This window comes from Rhinatrema bivittatum, chromosome 4 (genome assembly GCF_901001135.1).
Source record: "Rhinatrema bivittatum chromosome 4, aRhiBiv1.1, whole genome shotgun sequence".
Taxonomy (NCBI): Eukaryota; Metazoa; Chordata; class Amphibia; order Gymnophiona; family Rhinatrematidae; genus Rhinatrema; species Rhinatrema bivittatum.
In genome coordinates this window covers 191,196,423-191,219,311 of record NC_042618.1, presented here as the reverse complement: position 1 = coordinate 191,219,311, position 22,889 = coordinate 191,196,423, and the positions used below count along the sequence as shown (strand labels likewise).

The 22,889-nt window shown below is 47.2% G+C and overlaps 1 protein-coding gene across 6 annotated transcripts in view; it reads right to left on the bottom strand.

The window, feature by feature from the left end:
* Positions 1 to 22,889, bottom strand: part of PBRM1 (polybromo 1) — a 355,730-nt gene that overhangs the window by 73,043 nt on the left and 259,798 nt on the right. For all 6 annotated transcript variants that reach the window (XM_029599448.1, XM_029599445.1, XM_029599446.1 and 3 more), the window contains exons 24-25: positions 13,558 to 13,741; positions 5,454 to 5,664 (exon numbers count right to left, since the gene is read on the bottom strand). In XM_029599448.1, the coding sequence (XP_029455308.1) occupies positions 5,454 to 5,664; positions 13,558 to 13,741 (395 nt within the window). The remainder of the gene's footprint in view (positions 1 to 5,453; positions 5,665 to 13,557; positions 13,742 to 22,889) is intronic.

Here is a 22,889-nt window from a genome sequence, read left to right as displayed (position 1 = left end):
GTTACACGGAATAAGAGAGCGTGAAACGCACCAATCCTCAAAAACTTTCCAGACTCTTACATAAGTAACCGAAGTAGAAGACTTACGAGCTCGTAGAAGAGTGGAAATCACAGCCTCCGGGTATCCCCGACGCCTGAATCTACGCCTCTCAAAAGCCAGGCCGCAAGACAGAAGCGATCCGCCGCTTCGAAAAATATGGGCCCCTGCCTGAGAAGTCGTGGAAGATGACCGAGCCGGATCGGACCGTCGTGAGCGAGGTGTAGAAGATCCCCGAACCAAGGACGACGAGGTCATTCCGGAGCTACCAGGATCACCGGACCCGGATGAGACTCTATCCGCCTTAACACCTTCCCCACCAGAGGCCACGGTGGGAAGACATACAGAAGAATCCGGTGTGGCCATGGCAGGACTAGCGCATCGACCCCTTCTGCGCCGGGTTCTCTTCTGCGACTGAAGAAGCGTGTTGCCTTTGTGTTTACCGCTGTGGCCATGAGATCCATGTGAGGCTTGCCCCAACGATGTTCTATCAGAGACGTCGCAGCCATGGAGAGTTCCCACTCCCCGGGATCCAGTTGCTGACGGCTGAGAAAGTCTGCCTGTACGTTGTCGACGCCTGCTATGTGAGAGGCTGATATGCGGAGTAAGTTGAGCTCTGCCCAACGCATCAACTTCTCCGCTTCCCACGCTACAAGGCGACTCCTCGTGCCTCCCTAGCGATTGATGTAAGACACCGTTGTTGCATTGTCTGACAGAATCCGGACCGCCTTTTGACGAACCATCGGGAAGAAACCCTGGAGAGCAAGACGAACTGCCCTGGTCTCCAGACGATTGATGGACCACTTCCTTTGTTCCTCTGTCCAAGTTCCTTGGATGGAACTCAAGTGGCAGACCGCCCCCCATCCGGTGAGGCTGGCGTCCGTGGTGATTACTACCCAGTCCGGAGTCTCCAGGGACACTCCCCGAGCTAAGTGTCGAGGGTCTAACCACCAATGGAAACTGAGACGAGTCACCGCCGGGATTGGAAGAATTGTTTGGTAGTCCCCTGAAGCCGGCTTCCAACGAGACAGCAAGGCCCACTGTAGAGGACGAAGATGAGCGAAGGCCCACGGAACCAGGTCGATTGTGGACGCCATAGTTCCCAGCACCTGAAGATAATCCCAGGCTGTGGGTTCTGGAAGGGATGAGAAACGCCGAATCTGTGCACGCAACGTCTGTGCCCGTTCCGGTTTCAGAAACACCTTGCCGACCTTTGTGTTGAAGTGAGCTCCCAGAAAATTCAGCGTCTGCGAGGGTGTGAGATGACTCTTGTCGAGATTGATGACCCAGCCTAGTGATCGTAGAAGAGAAACCACGCGGTTCACGGCTTGTACACCCTGCAGTTGAGACTTTGACCGAATTAGCCAGTCGTCCAGATATGGGTGAACTAAGATCCCTTCCCTGCGTAGGGCCGCAGCGACTACCACCATCACCTTCGTGAAGACACGTGGTGCCGTGGAAAGGCCAAAAGGTAAAGCTCGGAACTGAAAGTGCTGACCTAGAATCTTGAAGCGTAAATACTTCTGGAAATCTGGATGAATAGGAATATGAAGATAAGCCTCCATCAAATCCAGGGATGCAAGGAATTCCCCTTGATGAACCGCAGCTAGAACCGAGTGTAAGGTTTCCATGCGAAAACGCGGAACCCGTAGCGCCCTGTTGATGGTCTTGAGATCCAAAATGGGACGGAAATTGCCCTCCTTTTTGGGCACTACGAAATATATTGAGTAATGACCTCGTCCCAGATTGGAGGCGGATACTGGCTTTATTGCTCCTAAGGCTAGCAGCCGATCGAGGGTCTGCCGAACAGCTTCTTGTTTGTGGGAAGACCCGCATGGAGAGAAGAGGAACCTGTCCCTGGGAACGTGGACAAAATCCAATGCGTAACCGTTCTTTAGAATGTCGAGAACCCACTGATCCGATGTGATGTGGACCCACTCCTTGTAGAAAAGAGAGAGACGACCCCCTACTCTCGGGATCGTCTCGTGGGTCCATCTGGCATCATTGGGCTGGTTTGGTGGAAGAGCGAGGTCCAGCCGGTTCCTTACCGGATCTGCGCCCACGAAAGGACCGGTTCCAAGTCTGAGAACGAGAGGAGGGATACCGAGGAGTTTGCTGTTGTCTAGAAGTTCTTGCTCGACGCTGGGTACGAGTCCGATTTCTAGAGAAGCTGAAGGATCTGGTAGAGCGAGGTCTGTCCTCTGGAAGTTTATGCACCGCGTTTTCATTAAGAGACTTAATGATTTGGTCCAAATCTTCCCCAAAGAGGAATTTGCCTTTGAAAGGCAGGGATCCCAGTCGCGCTTTGGAAGAAGAATCAGCCGACCAGTTGCGGAGCCACAGAAGACGCCGAGCCGAGACCGCAGCCACCATTGAGCGAGACAAGACCCGGAGAAGATCATATAGGGCATCTGCCCCATAAGCCAGCACCGACTCTAACCTGTCCGCCTGTTGAGCCTCGGAATCCGGGAGATCCTGCGAGGTGAGTAGTTGTTGAACCCAACGCAGTCCTGCTCTCTGAGCTAAGGCAGTGCAAATAGCCGCTCTGACCCCGAGTGCAGAAACTTCGAAGATCCTTTTTAGATAAACCTCGAGCTTCCTGTCTTGAAGATCCTTCAAGGCTGTACCGCCTGTAACTGGAATGGTAGTACTCTTAGTTACTGCTGAAACCGCCGAATCCACCGCTGGGACCTTAAGCAATTCAAGAAAATCCGTAGGGAGAGGATAGAGCTTATCCATAGCTCTGCTTACCTTGAGAGAAGCCTCCGGAGCATCCCACTCCCTAGAAATCAACTGTAAGAAACTGGGATGTGTGGGAAAAGCCTTGGCCAAAGGGCGAAGGCCTGCCAGAAGGGGATCCCCCTGTTTAACCTTAGGATCCGGAATAGAAGGGTCCGGAGGAGGATCAATGTCCATCTCGTGAAGAATATGAGGAATGAGTCCCTCCAACTCCTCAGCCTGAAATATCCTAAGGACTCGAGGATCGTCGCCCTCCATTTGGACCGACACACTGGGATCATTCCCAGTTGGGTCTTGAGAGGGGTCCACTTGAGGGCTTAAATTAGAAACGCTGGAAGGTCCCGCGGGAGTCCTAGCGGGTGCCTGTGACGCCCCTGACTGTTGAAGTGGTCCCAGTGACGAAGGTCCTCCTAAGGAAACATCCAAACGTGGAAGTTTAGCTGGGGTAGGAGCCAGGAGAGGACCCAGGGGCTGACTGCTTTGAAGGAAAGCTCGGTGCATAAGCACCACAAATTCCGGAGAGAAACCGGGGAGTCCCGGGGGAAAACCTCCCGGAACAGTTGCAGTCGACTGAATGTCATTCCTCTCAGAATTGGAAGCCAAAACGGGGGGAGGCGGTAAACGCGAGGCCCCTGCATCATCCTCGGAAACGTCGGCTTCTTCATCTGAAAATAAAATGGCCGCCGTTCCCGCGCTCAGCGGGAACGGGGCTTGCCGCTGCTGAAAAGTACTCTCCTCAGAGAGAGTTCCTGTGCCATCCCCAACTTGCACTTCGGCTCCCTCCAGCGGAATACAGGAGGAACAAAGTCCCTCAGAGAGGCGACTCGTTTGTCGCCCGCATGAGGAACAGGTCGAGGCGCGCGGCATGGCAGCTGTGAGGGGAGGCAGGAACAAGCGGCGCGCCAAAAGATGAAAAACAATCCCCCTGCAGAAATAAGCGTCGTAAGTACTCCCCGGCTCCCTGTAAACCGAAGGAGCTACCGGGGAAAGAACCTCCCGGCAGCTAGCAGCCCCGGGGAATGGACTTCGCGGGGCCGCAGGGTCGAGATACACGAGAGCGGAGGGGGGAGGGGGGGGAGGGGAACTCTATCAGTAACACTGACGGTCAACCCAGAGAAAAATGAACGCTGCCCTCCAGTGCCAGTAAGAAAAACGGCAAGAGGTGAGGTCCTGAAATAAAAAATTTGTAGGAGAAAAAGTAACACTTACCCCCAAAAAGGACCCTCAATAAGAGAAACAGAAAGGAGGAGAGAGAAGACTGAAAGCAAGTCCCTCCCCTTGCAGAACAGCCACAGAAGTAGCTGTCACCTGGTTTTGTGAGAGAAAATTCTCTGTCTAAAATTTAAATAATAATAAAACTTCTTTTTTTTTTTTTTTTTTTTTTTTTAATTTTCTTGATTCCTCAGAGACAGGAAGGCCTAAACCTAATAACCTGTGCTGGGGACTAGCCAGTCCCCTGCTCACATCTGCTGGAGTCAGAAGATACTGAGGATTCTAGCTTCAGGTGTGAGGTCATATAGGACCTCCCCCCTCGAGTTTTTGTTCTGACTCCATCTGCTGGACAGGGGACATAACCCACCGTCTGGACTGATCCTGGTACGTACAGGGAACTTTGGATTATTCTTATATTGGTTCAATAAAAAAGTACTACAACCTACAAAAAACCAGAACCAATACTGTTAATTAGGACTCTACACTACAAAATATAGGGGAGTGGGAAGTGAAACTGGAATAATAATCACCAACACAATCATTCATTATAAAAGTTATTTTCTCCTATACTTGCTTCCCTTATCCATGCACATAATGAAATTTAAAAGAAAATGTTTTTTTTTAAACAATAAATGTTAAACACTTTTTTGTTTTAAGTTGCCGTTGTATTGAGGGTTCTTGTGTTGTACTATGTTGCATCTTATTATATAAACTAATCCAACTTTTTTTTTTTTTTAAGTTGTGTGTTATGTCCTTTCCTTGGTGAGCACTTCCTAGGGCTCATGACTTCTGCTGATAAAGGCCTGCTTCTGTCATCATCAGGTTATAACAAACATCTATTGTGAAGAGTTCTACATGCCCATTTAAACTTAAGCATCCCTTCTGAATTGCTTTCATTAATCCACTAGGCATCCCATAGTATAGATTTTTTTTTCTCAACAGAAAACTGACAATTACAGTAATAAACCCCAAAGTACATAGTTTCCCTAATTATTTTAAACCTATACAAGAAAGAACAAGCCATACATATGCATGAATATGGCACATTTTTCAATTAGGTTCTATTAAAAATGACTTCACCCTTATAAGACTGAGGTCATTTTCAAAAGAAGGGATGCCAAGGCTATGGTCAATCTTCCCCTCCAAATTTAACCCTGATCAATCAACTGGATTGCAAGTTTTTGTACATCAGTTGGATTTAATCACCACATTATTGCTTCCCAGCCTGGAGTTGAAAAGCATTAAAGAAATCAATAATAAAAGTGTTCAGAAGAGAATTATTCCATCGAAGTGGCTCAACACATGTGTAAAATACTAGAACAACTCTTTTTTGCATGCTTGTGATATTACAACCATGCATAATAGCTCAGCTTTTTATCGCCCGAAGCTGTAACAGATGCTTGTGAAATCACACTTATTTACAATAGCTCCAGAGAAGAAAAAAATAACCCCTAGAAGAACTTTACCTGTGGCGGAGTATAGGGCATTATATCCAGTTCATTAGATAGGGGTGTCTGAAGCTGAGGCATGGAGGGGGCTTCAATGATTTCACCTTCCTCTTCACCCATCTCTTCAATAATATCATCACCCCCTTCCAACTCAGCAAATTTAGCTTCTAGCTCATGGATCTTCTTCTCTAACAGCGGGGATGGCTCCTTCTGAGGCACTATAGGTTTCCTGAAACAAACATTTATTCTTTTTAGCACCAAACCAAATTCAGACTTTAAATCTTTCCCCAAGAACAATGGATAATAGTGCTGGTGATACCAGAGAAAACAAGGTCATTAGAAATATGGTTTGATAAAATCTGGTTTTATTCATATTGCTTTTAATAAGTATGCATCAAGGATAAGATAGGCACAGAATTCTGGGATGTCTGTATTTCTCAGCATTCTCAAGCACCAGAATAACAAAATACTGCAGCCAGTTAACTTTGTGTAAGCACATTCAAACAGTAATTTCATGTGGTGAAATGTTTTGCCTTTTCTGAACAGCTCAGCTACAAAAGCACATGACTATTAAAAATAGAAATTGTAATCACACTGACTATCACATGCAGGTCCGGTTGTCCCATCTCAAAAAATATAGCAGAACTGGCAATGGTTGGGGGCAGCAAAAATGATAAAGAAAATGGAATGGCTCCTTTAAGAAGAAAGGCTGAATTGGTTAGGGCTCTTCAGCTTGGAAAAGAATAATGAGATGGGATTTGTTAGACTTTTATATAGCCATGAGTGGTGCATAACAGTCAATTTGTTCATCAGACCTAAACTGTTCAATGTGGCCATTAAATCATTAACATTCTTTTGCAGGTTGGCCCCAAGGCTGAAGGACAGCCTGGATTCTGGGACACTCCTTCATTCACTGGGCAGCTAGGAGAGGTCAGAAGAGCCCTTGCAGTCCACATTTGGGTTTTTCTCCTTGTAGAGTTTGTGTTTTGTGGATATGAAGGTGCAGCATGCTCTGGGTGCAGTCGTTACCAATATTATGTCACAAATTGGATGTGTTATCGAGACCCGACATCATCATAATATACCTAGGAAGCAATGTCCTGGGGAAGTATTCGAACAGGCAATTGATTACCATGATTAAGAAGGTCACAGTGGAGTTGGCTGCATTGGCCTATCCAGCACAATTACTGTGGTTAGACATACCGCGCATTAAATGGTGGGACCAGAAGTTGTGGGACAGAGGTAGGAAAAAAGGTGAATAGGCAAGTGGGAGGTCATCAAGTTAGGTACCAATGAGTAGATGTGCTATGCGAATGTTTCTACAGACCAGACAGGGTACATTTATCCGACATTGGGCAGGACCTCTAACAATGCCCTGCAGGAAGCATTGGAAATAGTTTTGGGGCAGCAGGTGTATTCAAGCTGCAGTTAATCAGTGTGCGGGGGGACGTGAGACAAGTGACACTGTCTCATGGCTGTGGTGGGGGTATCCGAGCCAGCAGGCACCTTGGCTGTGGGTGCCAAGGATTTGGGCAACAACATGTTGTTCAGAACGATACTTGAATTTGCGATTGGGCATAACCAGCACGGATACATAGGGGGGGGGGGGGGGGGGGGCGCGGGGGAAGAGTTGGTAGGCAAAGGCTGTCTTGCTTTGCCAAGGCTGACAGCAGTTCAAGGCCCGGTTTCATTACAGTTAATTTTGAGTGGTTCGGGTACCTGGGTTGACCATTCTACGTTATTAGTAAAGCTGCGTCCTGTTTTACCCAATTCCATTTTCTTCTGGTATTCATTGACTGAATTTCTGTGTTCATGCGGTATGCATTAGTTGCTTGAAAGGGCATGGGGAGAGGTGGTGATAAAAGTTGCCAATATTAATAAGGAAAAATTACTTACCCTTCCAAAACAGTACTAGAACTAAGGAACACACCAAAAAAATAACTGGTAGCACATTCAAAATTAAATTAAAAAAAATATTTTTTCAGTCAACACACAATATAGCCGTGGAATTTGTTACCAGAGGATGTTTTATTTTATGAAATAATAGTATAATCGATGTGTCAATGTTTTAAGTATTTTAGTGTTTTTTTTCTTCATTTAATTTATTTCTTACATTTGTTATTCATCTTGATTTTGCTCTGTAAACCGATGTGATATTTTTTGAATGTTGGTATATAAAAATAAATAAAGTAAAATAAATAAATGTGGTCAAAGTTAATACCACCTGAATTTTTGTAATTTTGCGAAAGTGTCTGGAAGACAGATCTATTAATACTTCTTAGCTAGGGGTAGTGATAGCCACCTCCAATGTTTGGGAATGAGCAGTAAGGAAGGGATATTTTGGGTGCTTCCAAGTAACCCAGATTGGCCATTGTCAGAGACAGGATGCTAGCTCAATGGACCCATTATGGCATGTCCTATGTAACACTCGAGAAAGTTTCGGTTTTACCCCCCCTTCGCATTTTTAATGGGAAAATTGCCATCTTTGTTCCCCCTCCCCAAAATCACTCACCAACTTTGACAAGTGGAAGTGTCAGATAGCCCCCCCCCCCCCAAGGACCTACCTTCACATCAAGTTTCATATACCAAAGTCCAGTCATTTCAAGGTTATGAGGGCATATCCACAGAAACGCAACATGCATACAGACATTAATACCATCCGATAAGTCTCTATTCATATAGAACAGAGCCTAAAAATATATTAAAATAAATACTCCATTATTCTTACTAGAGAATATGTTGTAATTATCTCCATAGGTACTCTGATCCCCAGTGAGCTAATCTGTGAACCTATATTCATGAGATAAATTACTGTGTTAGATGTTCTCACTGGACACAGAGGGCAGTGGCTTTGAAAAGTAGGCTAAAGTAAAAAAGAATAATTAAAATAGAATCTTTAATAAAATGGTTATTTATCAAAATGATAAGGTTAAATTATTCAACAGTGCACTGTACCTACAAGGGACTAAACAAAATAAAACACCACTGCTCTTCTCAAGTCCCACTTTAGCCTTAACATATACTTAATTCAGATATTCGTATTATTAGCATCAGTACTGAGTAGCTTCCTTAAACGAAAAAAGGCAGAATAGCTGAAGGGAAAGGAGAGAAAGCAAAACAACTCATATGAGGGAGATAGAGAAGATTGTGGGTGGTTTGCAAACTAAGGCATCAGGGGAAAGATCCAACATCTGTTTTGAACTTTAAAGTATGTAAAGCAGTTTTAAGCTAAAGACGAGACGGCACAAATAAAATCCCTTAATTTCTTCACAAGTACTAGAATATTCAGAGCACAATTTTAGTATCCATAATGGACTAGGTAAAAAATGGGATTTTTTTTGCAGGTTGTGAAATCTTTTCTTGAACCAACATAACTGATGATGCATGGTGATAGCAGGCTTTTGTTTCCGTGTCTGACGAGACTGGGCTTTTTGAAAAGGTCTCATGGCACAGGATCTGGTTGGTGGCGGATAGGCCTTCTTCGGCCAGAAGAAGGACTTTAGAGTCCTTTTGGAAGGGCTGTTTTGAAGAGTAGTCAGAAGGTATCAGAGAGAGCTGTCAGAGTCTCATGATGGTCCTTAAGTTCCGCCACTATCTGTTGAATCTGTTCTCCAAATAGGTTATCTCCTACACAGGGTAGGTCGGATAACCGGTCTTGTACCTCAGGGCGAAGGTTGGAAGACTTGAGCCAGGCCCATCTCCTTGCCGAAATAGCTGCTACAGATACTCTGGTAGCAGTATCAAAGATATCATAGGATGATCTGATCTCATGCTTGCCTGCTTCAAAACCCTTGATTACTAGGGTTTGAAACTGATCTTGGAATTGTTGAGGCAGGGTATCTGTCAAATTTTGTATCTGCTTAAAAATGACCCTATTATATTGGGTCATATAGAGCTGATAAGCTGCAATCCGGGAGATGAGCATTGAGCCTTGAAATACTCGGCCAATGGCATCTAGAAACTTCTGTTCCTTACCAGGGGGAAAAGAAGTGTGAGGCTTTGATCTTTCTGCTCTTTTTTGTGCAGATTCAACAACTACAGATTGGTGGTCCAATTGAGTTTTCTGAAAGCCCGGAGCTGACTGCACCAAATAGGTAGTGTCAGCTTTTCTATGCACTGGAGCAATGGAGTCAGGATGTTCCCAGTTCTTCTTTAGGAGGTCCAGAAGAATCTGGTGGATAGGGATGGAGATTATTTCCTTGGGAGCATCCAAGAATTGGAGCAACTCCATCATCTGGTATCTGTCATCCTGTTCAGTCTGCAATTGGAAGGGAACCAATTCAGACATTTCCTTCACAAAATTTATAAAGGAGAGGTCCTCTGGAGGAGAACGCTTCCTACTTTCAGTGGGTGAAGGTAACTCATCGGTGTCTGGGGAGGAATCATCAGTCTAGGTGTCATAGGGATCAGCACCTGTCCCTCTAGGAACTAGAGGGGGACGGGGTGATTGGATACCTGAAGGTCCTGGTCTCGGCTCCGAAGGAATCTAAGAAATTATTTGAGGCACCGATGAAGGCATCGAAGGCACTGGCACAGGAATCGATGGATGGCTCGTGGCACCGACGGACGTATTGGCGGAGAGGGACGTATCGGCATCGATGGCTGAGGCAGAACTCCCGATGGAGGGATGCGGAACGGTGTTTCTCCTCCTGACGACAATGTAAGCGGGGAGGGCACCGGAGCCATCGGAGACCCGGGATCCATCTGTGGAAAAGCGGCAATGAGAACTTCCATCCTGGAGAGCAGTGGTGCCAATGCTGCCGGAATCGGGTTGGTGGATGGTTCCGCAATCGGTACCGGTGTCGGTGCCGGAGGAACCTGGAGTCGTTGCATCGCCTTGTTGATGGCCTCCTGAACCATCCGGTCCAGTTCTTCTTGGAGACCTGGAGCAAGCAGCCCCGGCTCTGGAACAGAAGAAGGAGGCAGAGGCATAGCCGGAAGGACCACTGTTAAAGGCGGAGTTGCGGCTCCCGATCCCCTGTCGGGTGAGGGTTGCCTCGGTGACCCGGTCGCCGAATAGTTTGGTGCCTCTTCTGGATGGGGTTTCTTCGATGGCGGCTCGGACGATGGCGAGGCCGATGATTTTGCTCCCTCGATGGTCCAAGACTTATGGTGTCGATGGAGATGTTTGTCTCTACGATCCCCTCGGTCCTGAGGGGGAGTAGAGGGTGTTGAAGGCCGAGATGTCGTTTATGTCGGATGGTCACCGGTCAGTGGTCGATGCTGGCGCGAAGTTGACGGTGCCAGTTCCGACGATGTCGATGCAATGGACGGGGTCTGGGTTTGAGCACGGAAGAGAAGTTCCATCTTCTCCATTCTGGCCTTGCGACCTTTTGGTGTCATTAGGGTACATTTGGTGTAGGTCAAGACATCGTGCTCGCGTCCTAGACACATAACACAGACTTTATGGGGGTCTGTGATGGACATGGTGCGATTACAGTCCGGGCACCGATAGAACCCCGACACCATGGCCATTGAAAAAAAATCGAGCCGTGGTACGGTCGACGGCCAGTAGGCCGCGAGGGCCAAACTCGACTGTAATACATGGAAAACGGGTTAAAACATACCGGAGTACCGCGGTCTGAAAAAAGTTAGAGGAGGGACCCCTGTGGGGCAAATGAACTTTTAGCAATTCCGTGAGGAAAATTCCTGTCAGGAATCTCTGCAGAGCTCCTTTACCGCGAGGCTACTGCTGCACGGAAAAAAGAAGACTGAAGGGGGACCCCTGCTGGCTGCAGGGTTAGTGCCATGCAGGGCATGCCCAATAGGGGCCAAAGTTCTGGAAACTTTGACAAAAGTGTTCCGTGATTGGGCTCCATCCTGTTATGTCACCCATATGTGAGGACTACCATCCTGCTTGTCCTGTGAGAAGATTTGTATTCACCTCTCTCCCATCATATGCAAATATATTAAGAAAACCCAACTAGCTGAGAGTCTTTAAGAAGTTTGAGAAACACCAATAATATATGAAACATTTCATCAACATGGGATGACCCAAATAAAATTTATATAATACAGTTGCACACCAAGGTGATTTAATAAAAATATATGAATTACATACAGAGTACGTTGAGCTCAAAGCATCAAAGATACCTTCAACCATGACACTGTTTACTTTCATTGCTGAAATCACTAGCCTTCCTTAAACATTTCAACTAGCTGACTTGGCAAAATTAAAATGCTATCTGAAGGTTGAGAGAGCTGAAATATACACCCTGAAATGAAAACACTTTTAGATGAAAAGCTATTTTTTAAGGGGTTGGCCCATGATTTAAGCCGTTGGCTGCGCAGGGGATCCAGATGCCCTCCTTTATTGGATCCTGTTGAGTCTGTGCCCTCAGACCCAAGGTGAAAACTAAGATAACTCCCCCGCTGTGGCAGCACAGAGGATGTACCTCAGAGGCCCTTAGACAGGCAAGGATCCCCTGAACTGTCCCCTGCTTCTCATCTGGGGGAGTGAGGAGGGGAGTACAAGCAGCAGAAAATTAAAATGACAACAAAAAGCCATTTTCCCTATTGCTCAAAGTTCATCACATGACAAAATGGCTGGTTTCCTCACTGGCAGTGACTGAAGGAACCTCATGTTCCTTTGGCTCAGGGGTCAGGAACCTATGGCTCGGGAGCCAGATATGGCTCTTTTGATGGCTGCATCTGGCTCGCAGACAAATCTTTAATAAAAAAGTAAAAATCTAACAAAATCCCCCACCCTCCTGACGCCCCCCAAGACCTCCAAAATTAATTTACTACAACCCCCACCCTCCTGACCCCCCAAGACATGCCAAAAGTCCCTGGTGATTCAGAGGGGGGTCCAGGAGCGGTCCGGGAGCGATCTCCTGGACTTGGGCTGTCGGCTGCCAGTAGTCAAAATGGCACCGACGGCCCTTTGCCCTCACTATGTCACTGGGGTCGACCAATGGCGGCGGTAGCCCCTGGGACATAGTAAGGGCAAAGGGCCGTCAGCTGCCAGTAATCAAAATGGCGTTGACGGCCCTTTGCCCTTACTATGTCACAGGGGCTACCGCCGCCATTGGTCGACCCCAGTGACATAGTGAGGGCAAAGGGCCGTCGGTGCCATTTTGACTACTGGCAGCCGACAGCCCAAGTCCAGGAGATCGCTCCCGGACCGCTCCTGGACCCCCCTCTGAATCACCAGGGATTTTTGGCACGTCTTGGGGGGTCAGGAGGGTGGGGGTTGTAGTAAATTAATTTTGGAGGTCTTGGGGGGTGTTAGGAGGGTAGGGTTTTGTTAGATTTTTACTTTTTTATTAAAGATTTGTCTGCGGGCCCTGGACCCCCGCTGGATCACCAGGGACTTTTGGCAGGTCTTTGGGGGGGGGGGGGGGGTTAGGAGGATGGTGGGTTGTAAGTAAATTAATTTGGCAGGTCTTGGGGGCGTCAGGAGAGTAGGGGGTTGTAGTAAATTAATTTGGTAGGTCTTGGGGGAGTCAGGAGGGTGGGGGGTTGTAGTTAGTATGGCTCTCAGAATTACATTTTAAAATATGTGGCATTCATGGCTCTCTCAGCCAAAAAGGTTCCCGACCCCTACTTTGGCTAGTCACTTAAGGCTTTCATAGGGGAAGGAGGAGACAAAAGTTTAGTGCCATGCACCCTCAGCAAGCATTTCAGCTTTGTCTCCAAACTTTGTTACTGAAATTGAAATTTTTTAAAGAGGAAAAATAATGCATCACTCCACCAAAACACCATAACCTATAAATGAAGGGTTTGGCTTAATGTTTATTTACAACAGCAGTTGAAAGATCCACCTACAGTAAAGAAATACCATTCAGAATGCTGACAGCTTCTGCGGACCATTTTAAGACTATGCTTTCAATGAAAATTCGGGCAACTCCCCAAAATTAAACAGTAGGGAGTAGGGATCAGGCAAACAAGCGATGTAAATTAGGTAATGGCTAATTGTCTTTTGTGGATAGAAGGCTCGGATACAAATGTCTATTATCTGCTACTGTGCTGAAAATACAATAGAAATTTCAATCTGAGAATAAGCCTGTAAATTTTATACTTTATGATACCACTTAATGGTTTTATAATTCAACAGAGCAATTATATCCACTACAGACTAAAATGGTGCATTAAATACACTGGGATAACATTCAGTTATTACCTGAAATAGTAAGTTTCATCCTCCACTACTTTAGCCGAGAGTGAAAACCTCTTCAATCCCTTAAATTTCTTCATCTGCTTGTCACTTTCGTTATAGCGGCTCTCACATAGCATGACATCGTTTTCTGGGATCTCAGTTGGCCTGCAGGATAGGAAGTCCTTAAATGACAACACAGCACACTTTCCTGGGAAACAAAATAGTGCAGTTATTAAGATGGTATGATTGTGGAGCCATAGACCAAGCATACAGATTTAGAAATGAAGCTGGACAATTGGAGGTCCATATTCACATACAGTCCGGATACCAAATTTAAGCCTATATTCATCAAATTGCTATAACTGTAGCAGAAATAGCGCCCAGATTTTAAAAATTGGCTGTGTTTAGGCTTATATCCTGGGTATTGCAGTGCAGAATAAATTATTGCATCACACGCTGCATCAGTGCATAGTGTGTTGTGTCAGTGCGTGGCATCAGGTCTTCATGTGTCATTTAATGCGGTGCGTGCTGATTTGTGTGTGGCATTTTTTTTTTTAGTTTATATACATCGGCTTCCTGCAGCTACCTTTTTGAGGGATTGTCAGGCATTGGAGAGAGGAGAGGAGAGTTGGTGAGTGGATTAGTTGGAGTAGGAGCTTATACATTGCGATATCCTGAGTTCATTATCTTGTCTTCTGTTCCCATCCGTTTCCCTTTTCCTTGCTCTTTTGTCTTCTTTGGGCGAGTGAAATCTTTTGTCAGTTTGTTCTGTTTGTATGTGTGTCCGGAGGAGGAGTTGTGGTGAGGTGGAGGAGTGGTGAAGTATGGTGGTGAGGTGGAGGCGTGATGAGGCGTAGTGGTGATTATGAGAAGGAATGGTGATGAGGGTTGGTGGTGGTGAGGAGGAGTGGTGATATGTGGTGTTGCTGAGTGGAGAGGATGGAACATGAAAGCAGGGGGAGAGAAGAGAGGAGGGGGCGGAGGGAGGACAGGAGTGCGAGGGGAAGAAGGAGTAATAGGACAGGGACAGGAGTAGAGATAGGGAGGGGGCAAGGGGCGGGAGGAGACAGAAGGGGATATGTAGGCGAATCTGGTGGGAGGAAGATGACAGGCTAGGGATAGAGGACAGAAGGAAGGGGAGTCGGTAGGGCAGGTGCAGAAGGGGGGGGGGGGAGGGAGGGAAGGGAGAGAGGAGTGGGAGCGAGAGTGAGAAAAGGGAGGACACCTCTCCGGAAGCAGAAGTGGCACCACCTTCAGGCAGCCAGGGCGCATTTGTCTCAGGGCATGGAAGTTCAGTCCGGAGGGCAATGAGATAATCATTGCTGGGGTCCTGGAAGACCTCGAGGGCAGCCAAGGACCAGATCTGGTGCACCATCGCCCAGGCATTTTCAAGGTGCAGCAGCATGAGACGAGTGGGGAGCAGGTGGCTCACAGGTACTGAGACAAAGGCCCAGTTAAAGATCAAGGTGGCGAACCGCAACAAGTATATTCAGCAGACCGGAGGAGCCCCTTATCCAATTGTGCTGAAGTGCATGATGCTGCAGGTGTCTTCGCCCGGGATTCCGGCCTCCGTGCTGCAGTGTCTTCTCCAGGGGCTCCGGCCTCCGTGCTGCGCTCTCCAGTCCTGGTCCTCGGCCTCTGTGCTGAGCTCTCCAGTCCTGGTCCTCGGCCTCTGTGCTGCACTCTCTGCACCTCATCCATCGACTGGGACCAGATGTGTTCAAAGGCATGGCTGAGCGGCTGGACACCACATGAGCCGGAGCCAGTTAAGTTCACCTCACGTGTAAATGCTACAGTTGTGCACAGCATTTGGCATAAGATGCTCACATTGATTGACATGCAAAGTGCACATCTCATGCCAAATGGTCCTCGGGTGCATTGCTTGGCTTTGGAACTTATGTGTTCTTATTTGTTTCCACAGCTCTCATCCAGGACTTTGCCAGTCCCAGCTATGCAACCCCAGGACCAGCAGTGAAGACCCAGGGACCAGCCATGCAGCAGCATTTTTCCATGCCTCCTTGCTTATGGACGTTCAGATACAGGTCAGCGAGGAGAAGGAGCAGCAGCAGCAGCAGCTTCCTGAGCACAGCCAGATCTTGCAAGTCCTTGACTCAGCAAATCCACTGAATGTGAACCTAAATCTTTCCAGCTTCACGGAGAAACCCAGCCTGCAGTGGCACACAATTGAGCCAGCACAACCTTGCTCCAGCACATCACATAGTCAGCATGGGGCAGCATACACCGAGCCGGAGCAGCCCACCAGCCTCCTCATGCCACTGCTGGAGGCTCAAACCTCCACTCTGCCCATGACCAGCACCCGCTCCAGCACCACCACTGACACTGAGCAAGGCCTCAATGCATGAGCAGCTGGACAGGAGCCATGGTATTCACCTCCACCACATACTGGCAGAGTTAGTCTGCCTCAAGAGGGCTGGCAATGGGTAGACACAGGTCCTATATGACCAGATGGCAGCCCACACACAAGTACTCACCATAGTGGCAATGTCAATAACCTAATCAGTGTCCTCACCCAGTTTCTCCAAAGAATGCGAGAGCCTCCACTACTGCCTTCCCCAGCACCCCAAGATTCTATGCCACATAGCAGTCCCCAGCCCAACAGACAACCCAAGGGTAGGGCCCCCAAAAACATGCCACCCCCAAGTGGCAAGCCACGGCATGGCAAAGGGCATGAACATTCGCAAATGATGCCCTATAACACCTAGAAATAAGACTTGTTGAACAGCTTGGCTGGGTCTCTGGAGAGAGTTCCTGCGCCAGCTTGCTGAAAGGGATGTTCTATTGTCTGCACTGTTGTCCTGCTGCCTAGTTCTAAAGCCCTCCTCATTGCTCTGCCTATACTCCTGCCTCCTTGATGTGGTCTCCAGTCTTGGTACAGCTGCTGCCTCGTCTCATCTCCGGCCTCTGATGCTGCAGGTGTCTTCGCCCAGGGCTCCGGCCTCTGAATCTGCAGGTGTCTTCTCCAGGGGCTCCGGCCTCTGATGCTGCAGGTGTCTTCTCCAGGGGCTCTGGCCTCCTTGCTGCGCTCTCCAGTCCTGGTCCTCTGCCTCCGTGCTGCGCTCTCCAGTCCTGATCCTCTGCCTCCGTACTGCGCTCTCCAGTCCTGGTCCTGCTGCCTTCTACTTAACTTTTGCTGCCTTGGCCCTTAGGTTGTGCCCCCTTTGGGAGTGCTCTTTCAACATGAACTGCCTGGGACCTTTTAGTTATCATTGTATAGTTGTGCTATCAACTCTAACATTAGAGTTATACTGTAGCTATTGGGGTACCACTTCCACTTTCTACATTCTTTGCTGTAATCATGATTGTGCAAAAGGATAAGATGCTAATACTGTATATGTAATGTTGCCATTTGGAACAATGTATGCAGAGGTCTACATAGAATGTGCTTTTCATTTCAGTTAGAAATGCCATGTGTAATTACATATCTTGTCCTTGCAGAATGTGATTACCAAAGATGTTGACTTGCTTTCAATCTGTTGACATTTGTTCCGTAATAAAGTGGTCACAGGTTTGAAAGAACACTTTCTGCTTGTCTGTTTTTGTTGTGTGCTTTTTCTCTTAAGGGTTCACTAGGTAAAAGAGTGCCAGTGGCCATTCCAAGTAGGTACTTTTCTGGCAGGCAAGACCATATGGACTAAGTCATACAAACAAAAGCAAACTGTATGCTCCCATGGAAGACAGCAAGAGCTAAACAGGAAACTCCTTACTGTGAAGCTTCAGTATTGGCTCCAGTTGCCTTCTCAAGAGATCATACTCTTAGCTAACTGTTGGGTACATGGGCATGTATATGAGTTGGGTACTAGCTAGCTAGTGTTCACCTCCATAGGCATAGATGTAGAAATGTTTGGCTGGAGGTAGAGGTGCAGTAGCTATATGTTGGGGACCAATCTGTTGTCTAAGTATGCCAAGGTCAGAGTGCACCTATTACAAACCATTGGCCTGTAACATTGTGAAGATATATCACCTCTGACCAAACAATGGACCTTCTCTCTGCCTCTGGCACCAAATGCTATCATAATGTAATTCTTCAGTCAGAGGGCTACTTGGAAATGACAAAGCCCTAGGTGTCATTTTATCTCTAGGGAGCATCAATATGCAGCTGCAGGTGTTTAGGACAGAGTACATAGTGTACATGTAAAGCCTATGTAGTGTTAAGGGCAAGTTACATTAATCACCCCATAAGACTTAACACTGGGACCCCCCTACTTGGGCAATTGGGACAAAACACTTTTTAGGTTCCACACTAAACAAAATGTCTTCTACTTGCAGGCTGCTCTAACACCATGTCAGTTGTGTGACAACTGAGGAAGAGTGAGGGAGTTGTGTGGGTTATACAAACCCCATAGCCCAAGATCAGACAGCTAGGAGGTCTGATATTGCTTAGGAGCAGAAGGGCAAACAAAACTGGCTACCTCCCCTGTACTGGTCTGCAATGTGGATCTGTATAATACCTGTTTGCTAAGGCTGATACAGGCTGATACAGAATGGTGTGCTCGGCCGAGCGCACTGTTTAGCCAGCGCACTGTTTAGCCCCCGTTTGGCCATGTGTGTTTGATGCGCTATTATTACCCCTTATACTGGAAAACGCGCTGCCAAACCCCCCCCCCCCCCCCGAAACTAATAGCACTCATCACATGCAAATGCATGTTGATGAGGCTATTAGTTAGTCTCCCGCAATACAGAAAGTAAAATGGGCGGTCAAGCCGCACATTTTACTCAGAAATTAACGCCTGCCAAAGGCAGGAATTAATTTCAGATGGCACCGGGCAAGTGTACAGAAAAGCAGAAAAAACTGCTTTTCTGTAACCCTCTAACTTAATATCATAGCGATATTAAGTTGAAGGCGCCAAAAATGTAAAAATAAATAAATCTGCCCGCGGTCCGCGGATTGGAAAACAGACTCTCAACTTTGCCGGCATCCGTTTTCCAAACCCGTGGCTGTCAGCAGGTTCGACAACAGATGCCGGTAAAATTAAGCGCCGGCTGTCAGACCCGCTGATAGCCACCACTTCCGCCAATAAGGAGGCACTAGGGACGTGACGCTCTAGTGTCCCTAGCACCTTATTAGCACGGGCCCTAAAAAGAATCGCACAGCCAGGAGAGGTGCCTGGGCGCGCGTCGTGAGAGTGGGCACTCGCCTCAGAATGCTGGCTCTCCCGCGGACTTTATTTAATGGGCCTGATAGTAAGCAAACAGGTATTAGACAGATCCCACATGCTAGGCCAGTACAGGGGAAGCAGCCAGTCTGTGGAAGTCTGCCTGCTCCCAAGCAACAGCAGGCTTCCTAGCTATCTACTCTTGGGCTGTGGGGTTTGTATAACCTACAACACTCCCTCACTCCTCCTCCGTTGTCACACTGCTGCTGACTTGGTGTTAAAAAAGGCAGCAAGTAGTCAGACGTACATAAAGCAAAATTGCTTACCTTGTAATAGGTGTTATCCCAGGACAGCAGGATGTAGTCCTCACATATGGGTGACATCAGTAATGGAGCCCTATGTACGGAAAACTTCTGTAAAAGTTTCTATGAAACTTTTGACTGGCACCAGTGTGCCTACTGAGCATGCCCAGCATGCTATGATATTCCCTGCCACAGGGGTCTCCCTTTAGTCTTGGTTTGTAGCAATAGCGTTAGCCAAAAATAAAATAATAAAACGTATCGGACCCAACTCCGCGGGGTGGCGGGTGGGTTTCGTGAGGACTACATCCTGCTGTCCTGGGATAACACCTATTACAAGGTAAGCAATTTTGCTTTATCCCAGGACAAGCAGGATGCTAGTCCTCACATATGGGTGATTAGCAAGCTAGAGGCTGAGTCAATTTGTCATGTAGCAACAGTGAAGTATTGTTGATGGAATGAATCAGCCGAAGATCACAGCAGGTTGGACGTAGAAGGAGTTGGGATTATACTGGAAACAAGTTCTTTAAGACAGATTGTCCATAGGCTGAATCTTGTCTTCCTTCTTTGTCTAGACAGTAGTGAGCTGCAAAAGTGTGAAGAGAACTCCAGGTTGCTGCTTTACAAATGTCCAGAATAGGTACAGAGCGAAGGTGTGCTACTGAGGTTGACATTGCTCTGACTGAATGTGCTTTTACTCGCCCTTGAAGAGTAAGGCCTGCTTTTCCATAACAAAATTGAATGCAATCTGCAAGCCAGTTTGACAGAGTATGCTTACCCACTGCTTTACCTGGTTTGTTTGGATCATAGGATACAAACAGCTGACTGGATTTTCTTTGGGCTGTAGTGCGGTTTAAATAGAAGGATAACGCACGCTTACAGTCCAAAGTGTGTAAGGCTCGTTCACCTTGATGGGAATGAGGCCTAGGAAAGAATGTTGGTAAAACTATGGATTGGTTCAAATGAAATTCCGTGACAACCTTAGGAAGGAACTTTGGATGTGTCCGGAGGACTACCCTGTCATGTAGGAACTTTGTAAAAGGTTCGTATGTGACTAGTGCTTGTAATTCACTGACCCTTCTAGCTGATGTAATGGCTATAAGAAAGACCGTTTTCCAAGTTAGGTACTTAAGGTCACAGGTATTTATGGGTTCAAATGGGGAACGCATGAGCCTAGTTAATACTACGTTTAGGTCCCATTGAATGCTTGGGGAATGAATTGGAGGTTTAATGTGAGTTAGGCCTCTCATGAATTTACTGACGAGAGGCTGTGTGGAGAGAGGCGCATCACCTAGCTTGTTATGATAAGCTGAGATTGCACTTAAGTGTACCCTTACAGATGACGTCTTAAGACCAGAGTCTGAGAGATGGTAAAGGTAATCTAGTAGCGTGGTAGTGGGGCAAGTGAAAGGATCTAAATCTTTCTGAGTGCACCATAAAGTAAACCTTTTCCATTTGTAGGAATAATTCTTTCTAGTGGAAGGTTTACGTGCAGCTATTAGTACCTGAGATATATTAGTTGAAAGGTTGAATGGTTGTAAGATCAAGCTTTCAACATCCATGCTGTCAGGGACAGGGATTGAAGGTTGGGATGGCGCAACTGACCCTGTTCCTGAGTTATGAGATTGGGAGCTACTCCCAGGCGAATGGGATCCCTGACTGAGAGATCTAGCAGTGTGGGGAACCATACTTGTCGAGGCCAATATGGGGCTATGAGTATCATGGACCCCTTGTCCTGTTGTAGCTTTACTAATGTTTTGGTTATGAGCGGTATTGGTGGATACGCGTATAACAGGCCTGAGTTCCAATGGCGAGCAAACGCGTCCTTTGGTAAGTTGTTCTGCCGGAAGAGGAAAGAGCAGTAATTGTTCACTTTGTAGTTCAGAGGTGACGCAAAGAGATCTATTGTTGGTTGACCCCAGCGTTGAAATATCTTGGTTGCTATCGCTGGGTCGAGGGACCACTCGTGTGGTTGAAAGTGGCGGCTGAGGCGATCCGCTACTGTGTTGTGGATGCCTGCTAGGTAGGTGGCCCGTAGTAGAATTGAGTGTGCTAGGGCCCAGTCCCATATTTGAGCTGCTTCCTGGCAAAGGAGGTACGAGCCCGTACCACCCTGCTTGTTGATGTACCACATGGCTACTGTGTTGTCCGTTTGGATCAGAACAGTCTTGTGTGAAAGGCAGTCCTTGAACGCATGTAGAGCATAGCGTATAGCTCGAAGCTCCAGGAAGTTTATTTGAAAAGAGGCTTCTTGTTTTGTCCACGTGCCTTGCGTCTTTAAGTGAGCAATGTGCGCACCCCACCCTAAGGTGGATGCATCTGTTGTTAAAGTCACTTGTGGAACTGGTTGCTGAAAAGGCAGGCCTTTGAGCAAGTTGATTACGGATGTCCACCAGAGAAGAGATGATCTTAGATCTGGTGTGATACGAATGGGAGTGGACAATGGTTGAATGGCTTGAATCCATTGAGATTTGAGTGTCCATTGCGGTAGGCGCATGGTCAGTCTGGCCATGGGAGTTACATGAACTGTTGAGGCCATGTGTCCGAGTAGGGTGAGGCACTGATGAGCTGTAACTCGAGATTGATTGCGAACTGATTGTGCTAAGAGGACGAGTGCCTGAGCACGGTCTCTTGGAAGAAAAGCTTTTGCTGTGATAGTATTGAGATCTGCACCTATGAACTGTAACTGGTGAGATGGTGTGAGATGGGATTTCTCGTAGTTGATGAGAAACCCCAAGGAGTGAAGTAACTGCATTGTGAGATGGAGAGAAGTGAGAGCACCGTTTTGTGTTTGACTTCTGATTAGCCAATCGTCCAAGTAGGGAAACACATGTACTCTTTGCTTGTGAAGATGTGCCACCGCTACTGCAAGACACTTTGTGAACACTCGAGGTGCTGAGGCTAGGCCGAAAGGCAGTACTCGATATTGGAAGTGCTGACCTTCCACCAGAAATCGCAGGTACTGTCGATGAGGAGGAAAAATGGGAATGTGAGCATAAGCGTCTTGAAGATCCAGAGAGCAGAGCCAGTCTCCTTTTTGAAGAAGAGGTAGCATGGTGCCTAATGACACCATCCTGAATTTTTCTTTCTTTAGAAATTTGTTGAGATTTCTGAGATCTAGGATTGGGCGTAGGCCCCCGGTTTTCTTTGGAATGAGGAAATATCGGGAGTAGAATCCTCTGCCCCACTGAGGCCTGGGAACTTTTTCTATGGCCTTGGCAGTCAGTAGGGTGGATAATTCTACTTGTAGAATTGTGTAATGATAAGACACTGTCCAAGATGGGATAGGAGGATTGTCGTTTGGTACAGTGAGGAAATCCAAGTGGTACCCTTGAGATACAATTGAGAGTACCCATTGATCTGTCGTGATGGAGTTCCAATTTTGATGGAAATGAGAAATTCGGCCTCCGACAGGTAATTGTGGGCAAGGATTTTTGGAATGACTCATGCTCTCTGGTTGGATTTCAAAATCCAGACGTGGACGCTGCAGGTGGAGGCTGTTGAGGTCTGGCAGGTCTCTGGCGAGGTTGTGACCTTTGAGTAGGCCTTTGCTGTCTGGGTCTGGCTGCTGGGGGATAATACCGCCGAGGGCGGTAATATGGTTTCCTTGGTTCTCTTCTTGGAAGCCTCCTAGAAGGTTGGTGTACTTCTTGTGGCAGCTGAGATAGTTGTTTAAGGGTCTCAGTGTGATCCTTAATTGTCGCCACCGCCTCTTTAACTTTATCCCCAAAGAGGTTTTCTCCAAGGCAAGGCAAGTCTGCCAAGCGCTCTTGTACCTCTGGTCTCAGCTCCGATGATTTCAACCAGGCCCATCTTCTGGCTGTGATTCCTGACGCTGACAGTCGGGAGGCTGTTTCAAAGGAATCATATGTTGCTCGAACCTCGTGTTTACCCGCCTCCAGGCCTTTGTGCACGAGTTTTAGTAATCCGTCCTGAAACTGGT